The following is a 21,894-nucleotide window of genomic DNA, read 5'->3' on the forward strand; positions in this document are numbered from 1 at the left end:
ATGGGTTAGTTCTAGAAACAAAGTAAGAGGCTTTCAATTTCTTTCTGTCTCTCTTTATAGCAATTTAAGTTGTGTCTGTGACCACAAGTTTTTCTAGTTAGATAAGTAATAATTTAGTAGGCTGCCTAGAATGTACTAGATGCAGTGGAAACCATAGGTGAGCAAGGATAGGATATAAAAATGAAATGGTTTTAGAGACTTATTTCTCTGGAAGGATAATACTGAGCATCTTCGCTTTCTAACTTTTAAAATAATTTTTATGTTAAATAATTATAGCTAATATTTGTTGAATGCTTACTGTATTAAAGATTGTACCAATTCTCACTTGAATTTTCTTAAGAACATTATGTGAGTAGGTATTTGTTTTTCCCCATATCACAGAAGCAGGAGAATGAAGTTAATTTGATCACGGTCACATAGTTGATGATGAAGATGGTCTTGGAATCCAAGTCTGTGTAACTACAACATCTGTGCTTTTAGTTGCTTCGCTGAATTAACTGACAACAAATACATAAGAGTCTGCTAAACTGAAGTAAATCCTCATATGCCAAGCAGTGATACACTGTACAAGTATATAAATAAATAAATATATATATATACACACACATACATACATATACACACACACAAGTATTATATATACAAGTATGTTCACAAGTATATACACAAGTATGTTCTTATGAGTGGAGATGTTTGAGTGCCTAGTTTGTGCTTAACATTGTAAATGTGCTGGAGGAATATGAAAAACAACATGATTTTCGTTATCCTCAATTGTTGATGCATACGTAAGAAGATGTGCTACCATCAGGTTCTAAACTTTTTCTAATTGAGGTTTCATTTTTTTCTATAATTGCAAGTTTCTGCTTTAAATGTTGAGTTAATAGAGTAAACTGACCTGAAACTGATAAATAGTTCTTTATTTTGTAATGTATAAGTTATAGTTTTGGTTTAAACTGTTGAATACATTTTTCTTTGCTTTCATTCCCAATTTATTTCAGTGGGCCACAGTTACATTTCATCTTCCTCATCATGTGTTGAAGTCCATTGCCAGTGCCATTGTGAATGAACTCAAGAAAATAAATCAAAATGTTGCTGCCTTACCTGTGGCGTCCTCAGTGATGGACAGATTGTCTTACCTCTTACCTAGTGCTCGTCCAGAACTTGGAGTGGGGCCAGGCCGTTCTGTGGACAGGTATAACCTTGCTCATGAAGAGATGTGACAGTGAAATTGAACCGATTAGGTTTTGATTAACCAAGAATAACAAAAATTTAATTATGATTGAAAATGTATTTCAAAATAATTTTGAAAACCATTCAGATTCTCATATCAAAATACTGAAGTGAATTAGTATTTGAATTGCGATTAAATAATTTCTTTTGGTGCCTGGGAGGTATTTAAAGAGGCCATAAAACTGTACTTTGAAAATTCCAGCTCTGTACATAGTAAATATTTGAGTCCACTTAAAAATACAATTATTCAGTAGAGAAGAAGAATTTTGCCTGGTTGAAATTTTGTGACCTTTGAGATAAATTTTCATAAGTTGAAAAGCCATGCCAGAATCCATGTAGAAGAGCTATATATTATTTCCTACTTAGAAAATGAGAAGAGTTGAAAAATCAGGGTGATACTGAATTACAGTTTCTGTGCCTCCTCCCCTGGATTTAAGCAGTTCACAAAAATCTTGGTTTGGCTAGTATTTTCTTCAGTAGAGATTCATTGAGGTCCTACTCTGTGTGATACTAATTAAAAAGTCAGTAATATGTTCATTTAAATGTTAAATTTGAAACAACATATATCAGGTTCTTACTAAAAGTACTGAAGTTTAGAAATGCTATAAGGAAATATTAAATCTAGCAATTTTGATAAGTTCACCTTTGCCTTCCCATGTATGGGGAAAATTTTACATTTTCACATTTTCACTGGATGTGAATTATAACTTCCTATGCTTTTTTTCTGAAGTAGATTTATAAATAGTACATGCTGATGTTAACAAAGGCACTACCGAATAAATTAGCTTTAACTTCTATTAAGTGTGGCTCTTACATTAGTTTGCAATATTTATTAGCTTATGTCTTGGTAAACTTGAGACTTTTGCTTAATCAGTTGCCTGTTTTTTTGTTGATTGATTCTATTATATAAATAACTTCTTTTGGTTAACATTTGGGAAAGATTTTTATATTCTGTAGCAGTATTGCAATCTGTGTCTTTTGGGTAAAATGTAGAAACTATCATTTATAATCTGAATAGCTTTTAGGTAATAGGTAGTATGGCTGTCATTAAAATATTCCTTAGACTATGTCTGGAGAGGGGGGTGGAAATATGTACCTGGAATAAGTATTTCTTTTCCTAGAGCTGTGCCTATCTTGAGATTATAAAACAGCCCTTCAGAGCTATTTTCTTTGCAAACAGTAGCTAGATTTCTAAAGAAATCCATGCAAGCTGTGGTAAATGTCTTATTTTAGGAAATGCGTTCAGTGGATAGGATATTCAGTGTTTCTGGAGGTGTTTAAATGTCTCAAAATACTAATTTTGATGTAGTCGGTGCTGTTTTTTTCAGTAAAAATGCATCTAGGAACCTCATAAGGACATTCATGAACTTAGGTCTGTTGGAGGTTTGAGTCAGGGTCTGTTAGATGCTATTGTTCTTTTGTTTGGTAATATAAGTAAGTGGACAATTTTCTGTCTGACACAAATCCTGAAGACATTTATAGCCTGTGAATGATAAGGCTTTTCTAACCCAACAACTTTGTTTTTTTCCCTTTTCTTTTCTAATTTAAAGTGAGTGAGAGCCAGCGAGCGGTGAAGAGGGGTAGAGGAGGAGAGAGAGAGAGGGAGAGAGAACCTTAATCAGGTTCCACACAATGTGGGGCTCAATCCCATCTGGGATCATGACCTGAGCTGAATTCAAGAGCCAAATGTTTAACCAGCTGAGGCACCCAGGCACCCCTGTTTTGTTTTTGGGTTTTTTTTGTTTTTTTTTTAAACCAGAACACAACTATGAGTTAAACCTAAATTCCCTCGCAATATTGTAAGAAATTATGTGCTAATTTAGGGAAGAATTTAGAGAAAAGTATTTTTCTGGTCTCACTGTGATGACCTTTATACCACTTTCTCTCTTTTTCCCCCTTCCTCTTATCATTTGGACTTTTGTATTTGGAGGAATAACCTTTGCTTACCAGTTCTTTCTTTCTTGAAGCCATTTAGACTTTTTCTTAATTGGGTATCATTCTTTAAAAAAATAGTCTAGGTTGGGGTGCCTGGCTGGCTTGGTTGGTAGATCATGTGACTCTTGATTTTGAGGTTGTGAGTTTGAGCCCCCCGTTGGGCATAGAGCTTAATTTAAAAAGTAAATTAAAAAAACACACTTAGGGGCGCCTGGGTGGCGCAGTCGGTTAAGCGTCCGACTTCAGCCAGGTCACGATCTCACGGTCCGTGAGTTCGAGCCCCGCGTCAGGCTCTGGGCTGATGGCTCAGAGCCTGGAGCCTGTTTCCAATTCTGTGTCTCCCTCTCTCTCTGCCCCTCCCCTGTTCATGCTCCGTCTCTCTCTGTCCCAAAAATAAATAAACGTTGAAAAAAAACTCACTTAAAAACATAGCCTAGGTTATAGGTTTAGTCCCAGCAAGCTATATATTTTAATATGAAAACATATATGAAGATTTCCTTTTTTGATGATTCCCTGAAGGGTATAGCTTTCCTGGAAAAGGAATTCTCTGGAGAAAGAACAAAAGGAAAACTGCTTTCTACTTAATTTTTTTTTTAAAGCAGAAAATACTTTTTCAACAAGGTTGAGATAAAACCACTGTTCCTTTGGTTGTGGTTTTATCCATTTATGTAAAACTTGGCACATGATGAAAGCATATGGTTCTCTATCTTTACGTTTCTGGATTTTCTGTTCTCTGCTTGGTAATTCTGCAACATTCGTTAATTTAATCTGTCTCTGGAATTATCAGTTGTAGCCATCAATCTTTTCTTTTTGCCTACACTGTTTAAGGGAAATTGCTAAAAGTAATCATTTTTAGTTTAAAATACAGATTGGAACTTGGTCATTAGTCCGTTCCCAGTTTTTGTTGATAATTTAGTAAAATTTTTCTTCATTGTTAAATTGGAGCGTCACTATAATTTGATGCCTACCTTCGATTACATAAAGTATGTTTACTTTTAGATCATTGATGTATAGTGAAGCTAACAGACGGGAGACATTTACCTCATGGCCTCATGTAGGCTATAGATGGGCACAACCAGATCCCATGGCTCAAGCTGGATTTTATCATCAGGTGAAAAAGACTCAGAAAACATGTTTTTCAGTATGCTTTTGTAGTCTTCAGTAAAATCATCAACATTTTAATACTCTTTCAGAAACTTACTTTATGCAACCTTGCTGTGTGCTTTTGTTTTTGCATTTGTGTGAGTTGTTTCATTCTTGGACATTTGATCATAATACTGACTGGCTATCTCCTATATCCTGAATTGTGTACAAAAAGGAAAAAAATATTTGTTACAAGTAACTAACAGCTGAGTTAATGCTTCATAACTATTTTCTTTCAGAAACCAGATATATATATTTTTTAACTATATAGTAAATTTACTACATCTGTAGTCATAGTAGGTGCTAAGTGCTCAAAAATATTAATGTTTGTTTTCAGACGTATATGTTCAGATTTTGATACATTTTTTATATATGGCATTTTGTCTCGTGTCTTGAAGAATATGACACAAATTAGGTTCACTAGTTAGCTTTCCTTTTTTACTTGGCTTTCTTGTGTTGTATGATATTCAGTTTTTAATAATAAAATCCATTAGACTCTGTTTCCTTATATATTTAGCTGTATTTCAAATACTTTAATACTACAATTAGAAGATGCTAGATCAGAGATTGAGTATGTGTGTGCCTCCATGTTTGATTTAGTGCTCATTTTTTGATGAAACACGATTTTTCAAATAAAGCGAATGTTTAAGCATTAGGGCACTCACTGTCTTTTTGGGACCAGTGTATAGATTGTCTTTTCCTCAGTATGGTATTTTACCTAAAATTATGAACTTTTTAAGAAGTGTTTTTATTAAAAGGTTATTTTAATATTAAGCTTTTTGTCTTCTTTATAAACTTGCAGCCTGCCTCATCTGGAGATGATAGAGCCATGTGTTTTACTTGTAGCGTATGTCTCGTTTGTTGGGAACCTACTGATGAACCTTGGTGAGTTTTGATTTTTCTGGATGTGATAGGCTAAGTTAGTCCTATAAGTAGGCTTTTAAACTTTCCTTATTTCGTCTAGATACAGTAATATTTTTGCCTTTTTGCCATCTGTATTTTTGCCTTAGTCCTAAGAGAATGAGAGTGTTATGCTCTGTCACATCATTTGGCGTATAGTAGCTAAGGTCTTTGACTTCCTAAAATCTACATGGGAGAAGTGCCAAAGGAATAGAATTAGGCTCTGAAACCAGAAGGCTTTGACAAAGTAAGTTGATATAGCATGATAAACGTCAGCAGTTTAATCTTGGTCTGTTGAGGGCAGCCTATCAGTAGGGAATCCATAGAGGATGGCCTTATAATTTACATTTAAAAAAAAAATTTTTTTTTAACGTTTATTTATTTTTGAGAGAGAGAGAGAGAGAGAGCGAGCGAGCTTGAGTGGGGAAGGGCCAGAGAGAGAGGGGGACAGAGGATCTGAAGTGGGCCCTATTCTGACAGCAGAGAGCCTGATGTGGGGCTCAGGCTCACCAACCATGAGATCATGACCTGAGCAAAGTTGGACGCTGTAACTGACTGAGCCACCCAGGCACCCTACGGTTTACGTTTTTAACTTTGAAGTAATTTTGGGGAGTCTGTGGTAATTTGAATTCTAGTGGATGAAACTTTAGTACTTGGTTAAGTATTTGGGGCACCTGGGTGGCTCAGTTGGTGAAACACCCGACTCTTAGTTTTGGCTCAGGTCATGATCTCACAGTTTGTGGGTTTGAGTTCTGCCACGGTCTTTGACCTGACAGTGTGGAGCCTGCTTGGGACTCTCTCTGCCCCTCCCCTGCTTGCACTGTCTCTCTCAAAATCATATATTTAAAAAAGAATAAGGGAAGCACTTGGTTAAACATTAGAGAGCATGTATCAAAACCTAATTTTTATGAATAACTGAGGTCCTATTAATAGAAATAGTAATTATAATAACAAGTATTTATATAATGCCACTTACCACATACCATCCTATGCACTTTATATATTTTTAACTTGTTTAATTCTCACATTAGCCCTATGAAGTAGATATTATTATCATCATTTTATAGGAGAGAATGGAGAATAGACCCAACTTAATCCTTATAGTCACTCAGTGAGATAGGAATTATCCCAATGTAAATACAGAAAATGAAATTTGTCAAGGGGGATATGGCTAATAAGTGACGGAGCCAAAATTTGATTTGGTTTTAAGATACATCGTTTCTTTTGTAGTAAAATTAGTTTGAGGTTTCTGAATGTTAATCAGCTGATGTGAATGGGGTGAACTAGCTAAAGGCTATTGGAATGTGTGCATGGATTCCAGCTTGCAGTGGGGTATACTGCATGAAACATCTGTGGACTGCGAGTCAACACATGCAGTTTCCAGTTTAGGTTAAAGTTCTATTTGGAACTCAGTCTTTTCCCCTAGAAACCATTTATATATGTATAGAAACAATTTTTTTTTTTTTTTTTAATTTGAGAGAGAATGTGAGTGGGTCAGGGGCAGAGAGGGCAGGGGAGAGAGCATCTTAAGCAGATTGCACTAAACACAGGGCTCGATCTCATGACATGATCTGAGTTAAAATCAAGAGTCGGACGCTTAACTGAGCCACCTGGGCACCCCAAGATATAGAAACAATTTTATTTTATTATTTTTTAAAATGTTCATTTTTGAGGGGGTGGGGGAGAGAAAGAATCCCAAGCAGGCTTTGCACAATCAGCGCAGAGCCTGATGCAGGGCTTGAACCCACTAACCATGAGATGAAGACCTGAGCCAAAATCAGGAATCAGACACTTAACCGACTTAGACACCAAGGTGCCCCTAAAGACCATTTTATTTATTCATTTGTTTGTTTTAAAGTTTATTTATTTATTTTGAGAGCAAGAGCAAGAACGAGGGAGGGGCAGAGAGAGAGGGAGAGAGAACCTGATGCAGGTCCACACTCTTAGGACAGAACCCGAGGTGGGGCTGGCGCACACAAACCATGAGATCATGACCTGAACCAAAATCTAGAGTTGGATGCTTAACCGACTGAGCCACCTAGTCACCCTTAGAAACCATTTTATTCATTTGTTTAGTTAGTTAATTTATTGCAAGAGTGGGAGAGGGGTGGAGAGAGAGAGAGAGAGAGAGAGACCGAGAGAGACAGAGACAGAGAGAGAATCCCAAGCAGGCTTCATACTGTTAGCACAAAACCTGACGTGGGGCTTGAACACAAGAACTGTGAGATCATGACCTGAGTTGAAATCAAGAGTCTGATGCTTAACTGAGCCACCCACGCACCCCTAGAAACCATTTTAATGTGTCCTTTTAGTTTCTCAGGCTGATCCTCAGTTATTTAACACACCTGAAAAATTATGTCATGATTTTATAGAATATAAGTTTATTCAAAAATATTTTGATTGTGGGGAATTGGTCCAGATTTTCATCTTGGTCACAGAATCAAAGATTCTACCCCTTCTTTGTCCAAGGAAGGATTCAGGATTCTTCAAATTTGAGCAATTGATAGTATTTTTGATGGCCTGAAGACAGTGTTCTAAATGGGTAGGAGGAAATAAGATTGAGCACAGCTGGGGAGCTGAGCTAGGTACCTTCTGAATCTGTAAGGGGGAAAAGAAGGAAGACTTACAAGTGGAGAATGGGACTCTCACATTTTGATGGTGGGAGTCAGTAGAACTACTTTGGAGGGAGATTGAAGTTTTTAAAAAATAAATTGAGCACACCCTATTATCTGTTAATTCTACTTGTACTTATTTACCCCAGAGACCTAATTCCTCTTGTATGCAAAGAGGCATAAAAATGGTTGGAAGCTGCAGTTGTAAACATGGAGTCATCTTAAATACCTGTCAGGATGGAATAGCCAAACAAAATATGGTATACTCATAAAATCTATTATCCAACAAGTAAAAATAAAAGGAATCAATAGTTTGCTCTCTATTAATCACCTTCAGTAACTTTTAGGTATGCTATTTTATCAAAAGATCTGTTGTAGAATGATTCATATAATAGTACTTTTTCTTTAAAATGAAAAACCCTATATTATATGTATAAAAAATATTTTAGAAATATACCACTTAAACTCATAAAAGTGGTCATTTGGGGGTGGGAAAAGAGATTACTGGGATTGGATATTATAATTGAGTGATATTTAGCTTTATAATCATGTGTTACTTGTGTAAATAACATTTTAATTAAAAAGTTAAAACTTAGGAAAGAGAAAAATATATTAGGATTTAGCTGGAGGGAATCCAGTTGAAATATATGCTTGGGGGATGCCATGTAAAAGCAATTATGTAAGACATCTGTGTATTACAGATTATCTAGGATTTACATATGGATATAGGTAAGTTGTAGGTACCTTGTATAAAGAAATATGTACACCCCAAGGAATAGCATATTTTGTAAGTATAGTTTTTATTTCTTTGCCATGGAAATGAAAAAAAAAAGACTTTTTTTGGTAGAAACATCCTGGCATTTCAAATAATGCTGTGTAATTACAGCTAGTGAAAGTAAAAAAAGAATAACCAGAAAGAAACAAAGTAGTCACAAAGTTGGGGAGGTAATTTTTTCAGTGTAAAAGTTGATCCTGCTTTCAATATTTGAGAAAATTATTTTTTTAAGCTTTTTCTTTTAGTGTTTGTTTGTTTTTGAGAGAAGGGGAAGAGACAGCATACGAGCCAGGGAGGGGCAGGGAGAGGGGAGACACAGAATCTGAAGCAGGCTCCAGGTTCTGAGATGTCAGCACAGAGCCCAGGCAGGGCTCGAACTCGTGTAGCATGAGATCATGACCTGAGTGGAAGACCCACGCTCAACTGACTGAGTCACTCAGGTGCCCCCCAAAATAAATTTTGTTTAGAGGTTATTTATCTGGTCTGGGCCTGTAGTTAATGTATAAGATGTATTTGTGCATCTTTTTTTGTTTGTTTTTTAAGTTTATTTTCGAGAGAGGGAGTGAGCAGAGGGAGGGGCAGAGAGAGAGGAAGAGAGAGAATCCCAAGAAGGCTATGTGCTCTCAGCCCAGAGCCCAGTGCGGGGCTCGATTCCAGAAATCATGAGATCATGAGCCGAAATCAAGAGTCGGGTGCTTAACAGACTGAACCACCTATTCACCTACGTGTGTTCTTAATCTAGGTCATTTTATCCATACTCTATAGATCTTTTTGCTTTCAGACCTTTACTAAAAGATTTTTTGTGTTACGAATGGCATTTGTTGAGTTTTTACTCTATATCACTTATATTGTGGCCACTGATAAATATAAGTATGCATATAATTATATATAATTTAAAAATTGCTTTATTGAGATATCTTTGACGTGTAAAAATTACATATATTTAAGGTGTATAACTTCATGTTTTGGTACATGTACACTCTGAAAAGACCACCACAATCAAGCTAATTAATATATCTATCACCTCTGCTTAGTTGCCATTCTGTGTGTGTACATGTGTTAAGATCTAATTTAAGATATTTGTTTCTCAAATTTCAAATATATAATACATTATTATTACCTGTTGTACCTTTATGGAGAATTTTAAACTGAAACAGAGTAGTTATTTATTTACAGTTGTAGGAAACTATGAGGAATTACCAGAACTTTAAACAATTTTATCAGTATGTTAATAGAGTATAAGTTATACTGTAGTGTTCTGTGTCATTTGAGACTGACCTTCTATGTAATCCATTCAAGTGAAGAGTAACTGCTACCAAAGTGAGTGGTAGAATGTTAGTGATCTTGATCAGATGGAGTGATTTGGTATTTGAGTCTTTTTAATAAAGTCTAATTAATTGTTTTTTTAAAAAAGGAAAGATCCTGGAGTTCTCTTTTAATCTACAGATTTAACAGCTAAATGTTGTTCAGTAAACTTTTCCTTCCTTAATCTGTGTAAAGGTCTGAACACGAGAGACATTCCCCAAACTGCCCATTTGTGAAAGGTGAGCACACACAGAATGTGCCGTTGTCCGTCACTCTCGCAACAAGTCCTGCACAGTTTCCTTGTACGGATGGAACTGACCGAATATCTTGCTTTGGGTCGGGGAGCTGCCCTCATTTTCTAGCTGCTGCAACAAAACGAGGAAAGATCTGCATATGGGATGTTTCCAAACTTATGAAGGTATGTTTCAATTTTGAAGCGATAGATTAGTAGTTGAGGAAAAAAATCAGTTTTAAACTTAGGCTTTTCATTTGTTTAGGTGCACTTAAAGTTTGAAATTAATGCCTATGATCCAGCAATTGTACAACAGCTTATTCTGTCGGGAGAGCCAAGCTCAGCAGTTGAATCCAGGAGACCAACTTTGGCATGGCTGGAAGACTCCTCCAGTTGCTCAGATATACCCAAATTAGAAGGAGATAGGTATGTGAGGTTTTTTTTTTTAGTGGCATTTATAAAAGTTAGGTGTTTTCCTAAATTTTATATTCTCTTAATTCTAATTAAAGAGGCAGAAAAAAAATATTAGGTCAAGAGAGTGGAGAATAAATGTTCATTTGTTAGATCTGAAAGAGCTCTGTGATTCTTGAGAAAAGTTTTCATTCAGAAATGCTATAGTCTGTAAAGCGTGCTTTTATATTCTGTCTCAATCTGTGCCAACTGGAAATAATTGCTGCACTGAAAAATAAAGTCTAAATAATGAAATGAAATCCTCGGATTATACTTGAAGTTTTATCTTGTATATTTTTTCCTAGAGCAGTTGAACCAAATGATTTTGGTTTCCACTTTTTTTCATTAACACCTTAAATTGTATCAGTACCCTTGGATAGTGAAAAAAAACTTCTGGCTAGGCAAGATGACCCAATTATGTAAAATAGTTTATCAGTAGTCAGCAGTGAGTTGAGGCATGATTGCTAAAGAGACATTCTGTAAAAATGCTGTGTTGGATTCTTTTCCATTCAGCTTTTCTGACAGTCTTGATTTCTGTAGCTGTATTTGATCTGTGTGGGGGTAAGAGAGTCAAAGTATAATCTCACTTCACCCACTCGTCTCCCAAGACACTGCAGTTGTAGCTCTGAACTCGGCTAGAACTATAGAGGAATGTCTGCAGTGTAGTCAGGTGGACCGAATAAAGGGTTCCACAAAGCACCCAACTTGTGGTAGGCAGTAGAAGCTACTCCCTTTTAAGATTCTGAGAGTAGCAATGTGAAATGGAGCCTATTTAGCTATGGTCAGATGCCCTGATGCTGAGGAGGTCTGTCATTTTTCACTTGCAGGGGCTTCTTATGTTACTGATGTGGGATCGATGTTATATGCCATAGTTCGTGGTTTAACAGTATTTTGCTTCATAGTCCCTTTGATGGCGTGTGTTTTCATTAAGAACTCATGTAAAATTTTATTAGTACGAATTATTTTATTAAGGGAATTAATGGAAAATTCACGATATATTAGTTGGGAAGGTTAGCTCTGTCTAGTCTGTCTTGGTAATGATAATGTATAAATTCTGGGTAGGTAAATGAATGTGGCCTGAGCTCTGGAACAGACTGAATTAAAGCTTCATGGTTGTTTTTAGTTATTATAAATCCCTGTGAGAACTTGATGGGAAAGCATCTGACCTATTATTTGAGTTTTGAGCACATTTGTCAATAGGACTAGAAAGTAAGTGTGCTTGAGGTCTGTGATTTTCTTAGAAGTTACTGGAAAATTTATATAAGATGATGAAATTAGTATGTGCTTTTAAACACTTATTTACTTATTTTTTTATTATTTAAAAAAATTTTTTTAAACATTCATTTTTGAGAGACAGCATGAGCGGGGGAGGGGCAGAGAGAGAGGGAGACACAGAATCCAAAGTAGGCTCCAGGCTCTGAGCTGCCAGCACAGAGCCTGACGCGGGGCTCGAACCCATGAACCACAGGATCATGACCTGAGCTGAAGTCGGACGCCCAACCAACTAAGCCACCCAGGTGCCCCTGAACACTGATTTTAATTAGAACTTTTGTCTTGGGGTTTTGTAATTTGGGGATTAAAAATTGAATTCAAGACATACTCTTTAAGATTACACCGATGCGCGCGCGCACACACACACACACAGACACACATACACACTCACTTAGGTAAAATGTACATTTTTGGTAAACGTGTATCCAGTATTTCAGGTGGGCAGGTACTGTGTGGGGTAGTGTGCTGGAGCTGGGATATAAATCTCCCTGCCTACTTTTAAGAGGCAGTCTTTCTAGGATAGAAGGACACTTTTCTCCTGAGAAAGTGAAGCGAATCATACAGAAAGAGTACTCTTAAGTTGGGGTGGCAGGAGGAAGCCGAAGAGGTGGAACTTCATAACTAACCTCAGTCTCCCTCTCTGGCCTTTCCCTCCCCCAGAGGCAGCAGGATTTCTGTTGTACTGGTAGTAAATATAATGAACTAAACTACTACTGATTTTGTGCTACAAGATACAATGTATTTGGTTTTAAAATATACTCTGTGAGTTTCATTAGCTTGAAGAATTAATATTTAATTGAACAGATTAAAGCTTAGCCAAGATGCTTAAAGTAGTTAGTAGTATAGTTTGCCCACGAATTGTTTATAACCCTTTCTACTTAAAGGCAACATTTTTCTTTTTTCTGAATTCATTCAGAGAAGAATTTTTATTTGGGAAGGAAGAATACTTATTTGGGGACACACTTAATTTTAATGAATTAACATTTTTGTCTCATTTGTATATTATGTTTTTCAAATGGGTAGAAATTTCCTGCATTTAATTTTGAAGTTGTTTATAGTATTGATGTATCAGAACTAAGGTATCCCTGTAATCTTCAGTTTTCAAAAACAGATAATCCCAACTAACCATTTAAAACTTACTTATAATATCTGGTTTATTTTGCACGTTTATTACTCTGCAAAAGATTTTGTGTGTGTACAAGGGTTCAGGAAATGTAGTGTGTATTATATACCTAATGCATGCTTAAAGTAGAAAAATTAGACAATACAGAGAAGTAACTTGAAGAAACGTAGAGTACCCATACTCACATCATTCGGTTATGTTAATATATATATATATATGTTAAATTTTTTAAAATATGTATTTATGTTTTTTAACCCATATTTAAAAGTTTTATTGAGGTATAATTACATATCACCAAATTCACCCTTTTAGTGTACAATTCAGTCATTTTACTCATGATTTTATTATGTAATGGTATGAGAATTTTTCTGTCATAAACTATTTTGAAAAAACTGTATTTTGAAAAACTTTAGAAAGAATTTTTTTTTTTTTCTGTTAAGGTGATTATCTGGCAACCCTTTGGAACATTATTTGTAATATTGTAAGTTATTCGTAAAGCCTATCAAGGTGCCTTGAATTTCTTCCTTAAAATATACAACTACTTTATTTAACCTTTTTTTCATTATAGGTGGGTAATACTTGGTTATTTTCCTTAATGTAAAAACCTTTCGATACTTGAAGCTTGTTGTATCTTGGTTTGGAGTTCTTCATTATGGGTAATTCCCAATCATTAATATTTCCTCTTGGGATTTAATTTTCCCGGTATCTTTATTACTTCTCTGAAACCAGCCAGTTAGTATTTAAATAGTTTGAGGCTAATCAGCAACTGATCTTGAACTTCTGCACGTTTTTCTTTGTTGTTGTTTTAAATTATAGCACAAAATTGTTTTATGGACAGTTACTTCTACTTGAAAAATTTAAAACACAGGAATTTGTCAAAAGTGTCTGAGTCCTCCCCCTCCCCCATATTTCAAACTTTTTTTAAACGGAAATTACTAACTTATATTTCATTTAAAGCAAGTACCTGGTTATTTCAGTTGTAAGTGAAATACATTGTTTCAAAAAGGGAGAATTAATATTTACTTTCCTCCAAAATGAATCTTTTTATTTTTGTAATTGAGGTCATCAAAATTTTAGCACTGCTGTGGAAGTGCTGATTGTTAGACTATAGACACAGCCTAATATTGTGCCAGAGTGATCTTTTGTTACGTTTTTTTCTTGTCGGTGAACAATAGAGAGTGAGGATAAAGTTAATGCCAAGAGGGAGGCTGGCGATTTCTTGACACAGTGAAGAGTAAAGGAGGAACTATTGTCTCTTCTTAACCCCTGACTTCTGAGTTGTAATAGTTTCCCTGCTTGTCACAGAGTTCTTATCACCCCTTCCCAAACCAACCAAATACAAAACAAAAGTGAAATACATGCATGTGTGTGAGTACGTGTACATACACACCTATTTATGTAGCTCTTTTATTTTGTTCTAGGACAGCTTTCTGGAATTCTGTAACACAGTGTTATTAAAATTTTGCTACTAGAAGTTTGTACTTGATATTATTAGCTGCTTCTCTCTTTTATCCTTTTATTTACCTAGACTATTTTCTGTCATACCTTAATGGTCTTCACATCCCTACAAATTTTATTATAGATTCTTAGAGGTTTCCACGCCCTTTTCCAGGCAGATGCTTATTTCATGATTTTAAGGTAATCCATTACCAGCATTATTAGTCACTTATGATCTCAGACTACTTATATGTCATTTAAGCTAGTTTTAATAGTTTTGTATGATACTTCTATTTGAGATACAAGGCAGTGGTCATTGTACTTTTTTCTTTGTCTCATATTATGTATACTTTTTTTTGGAAATTTAAATTATTTTTTGCTTTGTCTTTAAGTGACGATTTACTGGAGGATTCAGACAGTGAAGAGCATTCCAGATCAGATTCTGTGACAGGTATGTAAAAAAATGTTAAGTCTGTTTTTTTAAATCTTTGCAGTTGTTCATTTGTAGGTAAAGCTAAATATTACTTAATTCTAAATTTCTCAGTTAATGCAAACTCTGAATTTTCACTAATATACACAGAAAACTCAAATTTGCACATTAGAGGTCTTGAATTAGTATATATGGAGTCCCATACTTATATTTTAAATGGTACATATTCAAGCCAAACAGATTGAAGTGATTTTTATTTTTAATGTTTGTTTATTTTGAGAGAGAGAGCGCGCAGGCGTGCGAGCAAGCATGAGTGGGGGAGGGGCAGAGGCTCTGAGCTGTCAGCACAGAGCCCGATGCAAGGTTTGAACTCACAAACTGTGAGGTCATGACCTGAGCTAAGTCAGACGCCCAACCGACTGAACCACCAGGCACTCCTGAAGTGATAGTTCCACTGGAGTTTTGTCATAGATGTCAAGGAATTGACATTAAGACAGAATGTGTTCAGTTTATTTGCATAATTTATTCTGTGGTTATATAAAAGTAATACTGAAATTAAGATTCTTTATTCCCAAAATAAAACAGGTGAATAGAGAATAAATTTTAAAATATATTTTAAAATATAAAATCATAGACATTAAGGCAATCGAGTAAGTGCTGCCTTTCTCATTATCTTATGATATATTAGGGTGAAAGACTGTACTTTGCATTTTAATGTAGTTTTTTATATAATAGGCAAGGCTAATTAATAGTACATCTTAAAATAATTTTTCTGTATGAATTCAAATTCTAACTCTGTTATTTATTATAGGCTGAATGCATTTCCTAATACATAATAATACATAAAAGAATTATGTTAACATCTGTTTAGAGTTTTGGGGACTGATTAAGATAAAAATATATAAAGCATAGAACCTGGGAAGCACCCAGTATTTTTACAAAGTGACTTATTAAATTGTGGCTGTTTTGTAATGTCAAATCTTATGAACTAAGGATATGTGTAACTTGTGTGGAAGAGACACAGCTTTGTATAGAACAGTTGTCAAAAAGTCGAGTAATTATAGAATGGCGAGTGCTTTCTAAATTCTGAATTGTCATGAAAAATTTTTAAAGCCCCCAAACAATGCTACACCTTGGGGTGGATTTGGGGTTAAACCTAACTTGTCTTTTGAGGTAGTTCGTAGCAATGAAAAAAATGTTTAAAGTAGGGAAATGTCCTGAATAATATACAATTGTATCATTGGCTCTTGAAAAATAAAGAATAGATTCATCAAAAAAAAATTTGGTTTGATGAAGATAGTGCTGTTTTCCCATTTTGTTGTCCTTTTGTAAAAACAGAAAAGAGCTACAATTGCATTTTCTTAATCTGATAAAAATAATAAACTGGTCTCAGGTCACCTGGAGACCTGTTTAGAACTTGAACCCTTCTACTAACTCTTGTGTCTTGTCAAGTCAAACTCTCTGGGCCTTAGTTTTTCCTTTGAAAAGTGAAGTGTTTGAACTAAATTTTCCTTTTTCTGCTCTCAAAGTTTTTGATTCTAACCATAACCTTTCCTTTGTATGCTGTAGCTTTGTTCTTTTCTCTGGGTCTAAGGATCTCAGTAGGTATTTTTGTAATTATAATGTCTCTTTGGTCTGTTTCCTTTTCCCTTTTTTACTTTTATCTGTTTCATCTATGCCTAGTTGCTCTTCCACACTTCCTTTAGATACTATAGTCCTGTTTACCTCACTTTCCAGTATCTAAGAAAGTCACCATGTATTTTTGTTGACTTTCTCTATGATACCTCATTTAGGTTTGGGATTGTTGTCCATATGTAGTATTAAAAGGTAGCTATGGTAAGAGAAAAAAATCCTTCTGGTTCAAAATTTTTAATTCCCTCCTTGTAGGATTTATAACTAGTTAATTCATTTGTAGGAAAATATGTACAGTAGTCCCCTCCTTCCTACTTGTGGTTTCGCTTTCCATGGTTTCAGTTACCTGTGGTCCATCCTGAAGCAGACGACCTTCCTTCTGACGTGGTCAGAAGGTCAGTAGTACCATAATGCTACGAGACAGTGCCTATGTCATTCACCTCACTTCATCTCCTCCCATAGGCATTTTATCATCTCCTCATGTAGGCATTTTATCTCACATCATCACAAGAAGAGTGAGTACAGTATAGTAAGATATTTTGAGGGGGACCACATTGACATAACTTTTATTACAGGATATTATTATAATTGTTCTATTTTATTATTAGCTGTTGCTGTTAATCTCTTAGTGTGCCTCTTTTGTAAATTATACTTTATCATATGTATGTATATGAATAAAATGTAATATATATAGGATTCGATAGTATCCACAGTTTCAGGTGTGCACTGGGGATCTTGGAACATATCCCCCGCCTATGAAGGGGGGATTACTGTATCTTCTAAGTTAATTTTATTATATTGAAAGATTATTGGTGAGTTTATGGAAGCTTGTGATATGAACAGAAGATGTGTTCTTTTCCTGAGGTATCTAAAATAAGTCATAGATGCTATTTCAAAACTTAACATTTACCAACTTTAGATGATTCCCATCAAAGTGAATGATGTGGTCTGAAGAATTGTGGAATGTATTTCTTAATTTCAAAAATGTGATGGAGACTAAGAGACTTTTACCTGTTTTTATGTGAAGGTTATGACTTTTGAAGTTATCTAGATGATGTCAGAGAGAAAAGTTTGGCCTTTGGGCAATATTACCGAGGATATAGGTAATAGTAGTAAGGATATATTGCTTCTTGTAAAGAGTGGGAAGAGTGTGTGACAGGAGATTGAAGAGGAGTTCAAACTGAAATTTGATAGTTTTAGAAAAATACTTAGGTAAAACCTCATTGCTACCCTCAGGAGGTTTGGCATATAGAACTGTTGGTTTCCCAAAATGATTATCAGGACAATATTGTATTGCAGTCTGTTTGTAGGTGTATAGTATAAACACTTGTTTGGTAGTCCAGTAGGTTTGAGAATTTATGAGATGAGATAACAGATTTTCTTACTATACTAACAGTTGTTACTGTGCTTTGTCATCTTCTGAAATAGAATGCTTAAGTAGTTGGGAAGAAGCAGAGTAATAATGCCACTTCTTGTATTGCCTTTCTTTATTAATAGTCCCACCTTCTATTTTTTTTAGTGTTTTTATTTTTGAGAGAGAGCAAGCGAGCGAGCATGGGTGAGGGAGGGGCAGAGAAAGAGGGAGACACAGAATGCAAAGCAAGCTCCAGGCTCTGAGCCGTCAGCACAGAACCTGACGCGGGGCTGGAACTCACGAACCGTGAGATCATGACCTGAGCTGAAGTCGGACACTTAACTGACTGAGCCACCCAGGTGCCTCCCACCTTCTATTTCTTAAATGTGTGTTAATGTATGTAAATTATGGTTATTTTGTTTTTATGTCTCTGTAGATAGACAAACTAAAATAGATTTCTGACCGTAACTTAAAATAAATAATTTAAAAAGTTTCAGTTTAGTTCAGTTAATAGTTGAGCATCCTCAAGATTGGTTATAGTGTACTACATGTTATCAGAATCTTACTGTCAACTTTTAATTTCAAATCTAAATTCACATCTAAATTATACTTAATACATGGCAATATGGACAGACTGCATATGACTGTAGCCAAATGAGTGGTTAAATAAATGAACAGTTCCATTAGGACAATTAAATTGCTGAGTGTATAATCAAAATTTTCTTCTGTTTAACTAGAAATGGTTTCATTTTTAGGTCATAAAAGTGACATTATTTGAAGTGAGAAGATTATCCTCAGAAAATGGGAAATAATAGATAAAGCTGTCACTGAGCATTTTGAAGAAGTAGTAGATGATTTAGTAACAGAAATGGTGTGAACAGAACTTTCAGTGTTAAGTGTATGATGTTCCATGAATCTCACTTGCATGTTCTTTTACTTGGGCAGCTTTCAAACTTTCATGCAAGTTTCCTTGATTATTTTATATTTATTTCCTTTACTCTTTTGTATTCTTATTTAAATTTATAAAGCCAGTTCCACTGTTTTTTTTCTTTGTCATAAATACTTAGCTGTTATTGTTGCTAATAATGTTGTCGCCTGACTGATAGTATTTTTTGCAAGTGGGAAAAAAGCAGATTGGTTCAGACTTTCAGTTCAGCATCAAGAGATTATATCTGGTTTAGGGGTTGAGTGACCTCTCTTACAGGGTTGTGTGTAGAGAGACATGGCATGTTTGGAGTGTTGAGACTGAGAAATGACTTTTGTGCTCTTTATAAGGGGGCAGCTTGAGCACACAGTACACAAAAGGTCGGTCATTAAGGGGTAATGTAGTTGACTCTAAACATAGTATAAATTAGCAGATAACACAGAAGACATTTGTGCTTCTCTTTAAAATGACATATTTTTGGAACTTTTCCTTTGTAGTTATAATTTTTTTCTAAGCTGAGCTTAGAGTTACCTTGTGTACTATGATAATCAACTGATAATTAGCATGGTAGGGTGGGAGAGAGTAGAGGATGCTATGACTCCTTTTAAATGGTAAAGGAGAAGGAACTGACCCTATAATAACACTTCGTGGATATTCTATAAAGTGATTAAGTGACAGTTATAATGGTATGCAGTGTTTTTTGGTTTAGAATTGAAGGGCAGAACTCGTATTATTTTGATGCCAATAATGTCTCCATTCTTTTTTTTTTTCTTTTTTTAATTTTTTTTTTTCAGCGTTTATTTATTTTTGGGACAGAGAGAGACAGAGCATGAACGGGGGAGGGGCAGAGAGAGAGGGAGACACAGAATCGGAAACAGGCTCCAGGCTCCGAGCCATCAGCCCAGAGCCTGACGCGGGGCTCGAACTCACGGACCGCGAGATCGTGACCTGGCTGAAGTCGGACGCTTAACCGACTGCGCCACCCAGGGGCCCCATGTCTCCATTCTTTAACCATTCTCCTAAATTAAAAAGCGAGGAAGGTTTGCTTACATTGTCAGGAGAATATATTCTGACTTGAAAATGATTTTGACTCTCTTAAATGGCCTCAGTGGTTTTCCTCAGTAAATTTATATCGGATTTGGTTAACTTCCCTTTAAATACTTAAAATTCTTCCACTTATGTAATTATAATGCACTGATTAGATGTGTAAAAAAAGAAAATTAATGAAAGCATTATAGTAAAGATTTTTTCTAAGTTTATTTATTTTGAGAGAGAGAGAGAGTGAGTGAGCAGGGGAGGGGCACAGAGAGAGGGAGGAAGAGAATCCCAAGCAGGCTCAGCACTGTCCGTGCTTAGCCCGACATGGGGCTGTATGTAACTCACGAACCGTGAGATCATGATCTGAGCTGAAACCAAGAGTTGAACACTTAACCAGCTAAGTCACCTAGGTGCCCCATATACTAAAGATTTTTTCTTTTTTTAAAATATTTATTTATGTTTGAGAGAGAAAGCGAGTTTGAGGCAGGGGAGGGACAGAGAGAGGGAGACAGTGGATCAGAAGCAGGGTCTGTGCTGACAGCAGAGAGCCCGATGTGGGGCTCGAACCCATGAACCACGAGATCATGTCCTGAGCTGATGTCAAACGCTTAACCAGCTGAACCACCCAGGTGCCCCTACTAAAGATTTTTGATTTGCATTCTCAAGGCCAATTCTGATGAATATTGTTCCTTTTCAAAGGGCACACATCACAGAAGGAAGCCATGGAAGTGAGCCTTGATATAACAGCACTCAGCATTCTTCAGCAGCCTGAAAAACTCCAGTGGGAGATTGTTGCAAATGTGCTTGAAGATACTGTTAAGGATCTTGAAGAACTTGGGGCAAATCCTTGCTTAACAAACTCTAAGAGTGAAAAGACAAAGGAAAAGCACCAGGAACAACACAACATTCCCTTTCCTTGTTTATTAGCTGGAGGTTTATTAACCTATAAATCTCCTGCTACCTCACCCATTAGTAGTAATTCTCACAGGTCACTGGATGGTTTAAGCAGAACTCAGGGTGAAAGTATATCAGAACAAGGGTCAACTGACAATGAGTCCTGTACTAATTCAGAATTAAATTCTCCTCTGGTAAGGAGGACTTTACCCATTTTGCTTCTTTATAGTATCAAGGAATCTGATGAGAAAGCAGGAAAAATATTTTCACAGATGAACAATATAATGAGTAAAAGTTTGCACGATGATGGTTTTACAGTTCCACAGATTATTGAAATGGAGCTGGATAGTCAGGAGCAGTTGTTGTTGCAGGATCCTCCTGTGACTTATATTCAGCAATTTGCAGATGCAGCAGCCAACCTTACCTCTCCAGATTCTGAGAAGTGGAACTCTGTGTTTCCCAAGCCTGGGACTTTGGTTCAGTGCTTGAGGCTGCCAAAGTTTGCAGAGGAGGAGAATCTTTGTATAGACTCCATAACTCCTTGTGCTGATGGAATTCATTTGTTGGTAGGACTACGGACATGCCCTGTTGAATCCTTGAGTGCAATAAATCAAGTAGAGGCCTTGAATAATTTAAATAAATTAAACTCTGCACTATGTAATAGACGGAAAGGCGAGCTGGAATCAAATCTTGCTGTAGTGAATGGTGCAAATATTAGTGTAATCCAACACGAATCACCAGCAGACGTACAGACTCCTTTGATAATTCAGCCTGAGCAGAGGAACGTTAGTGGTGGATATTTAATACTTTATAAAATGAATTATGCCACTCGGATAGTGACTTTAGAAGAGGAGCCAATAAAAATCCAACATATCAAAGACCCCCAGGACACAATTACCTCGCTCATTTTGCTTCCACCAGATATATTGGATAATCGAGAAGATGACTGTGAGGAGCCTGTTGAGGAAATGCAGTTAACCTCAAAGAATGGCATTGAAAGAGAAAAAAAGGCTGATATTTCTACTCTTGGACACCTGGTAATAACCACTCAGGGAGGATATGTAAAAATATTAGATCTTTCAAATTTTGAAATTTTGGCCAAAGTGGAACCTCCCAAAAAGGAGGGCACTGAAGAACAGGACACATTTGTTTCTGTCATTTACTGCTCGGGTACAGACAGGCTGTGTGCATGCACCAAAGGTAAGCA

General features: G+C 35.9%; 1 protein-coding gene across 13 annotated transcripts in view; it reads left to right on the plus strand.

Annotated features, from left to right (window-relative positions):
* The window catches only part of BIRC6 (baculoviral IAP repeat containing 6), a 225,633-nt gene that overhangs the window by 33,551 nt on the left and 170,188 nt on the right, over positions 1 to 21,894 (plus strand). For all 13 annotated transcript variants that reach the window (XR_005797250.1, XM_040496471.1, XM_040496472.1 and 10 more), the window contains exons 4-10: positions 999 to 1,192; positions 4,165 to 4,276; positions 5,111 to 5,193; positions 10,096 to 10,318; positions 10,398 to 10,558; positions 14,807 to 14,865; positions 20,493 to 21,887. Coding sequence is in view for 12 of the 13 variants with exons in the window: in XM_040496471.1 (XP_040352405.1) it covers positions 999 to 1,192; positions 4,165 to 4,276; positions 5,111 to 5,193; positions 10,096 to 10,318; positions 10,398 to 10,558; positions 14,807 to 14,865; positions 20,493 to 21,887 (2,227 nt within the window). In the remaining variant the exon portion in view is untranslated. The remainder of the gene's footprint in view (positions 1 to 998; positions 1,193 to 4,164; positions 4,277 to 5,110; positions 5,194 to 10,095; positions 10,319 to 10,397; positions 10,559 to 14,806; positions 14,866 to 20,492; positions 21,888 to 21,894) is intronic.

Source organism: Herpailurus yagouaroundi, unplaced genomic scaffold, assembly GCF_014898765.1.
Source record: "Herpailurus yagouaroundi ecotype Mexico unplaced genomic scaffold, PumYag 188, whole genome shotgun sequence".
Classification (NCBI taxonomy): domain Eukaryota; kingdom Metazoa; phylum Chordata; class Mammalia; order Carnivora; family Felidae; genus Herpailurus; species Herpailurus yagouaroundi.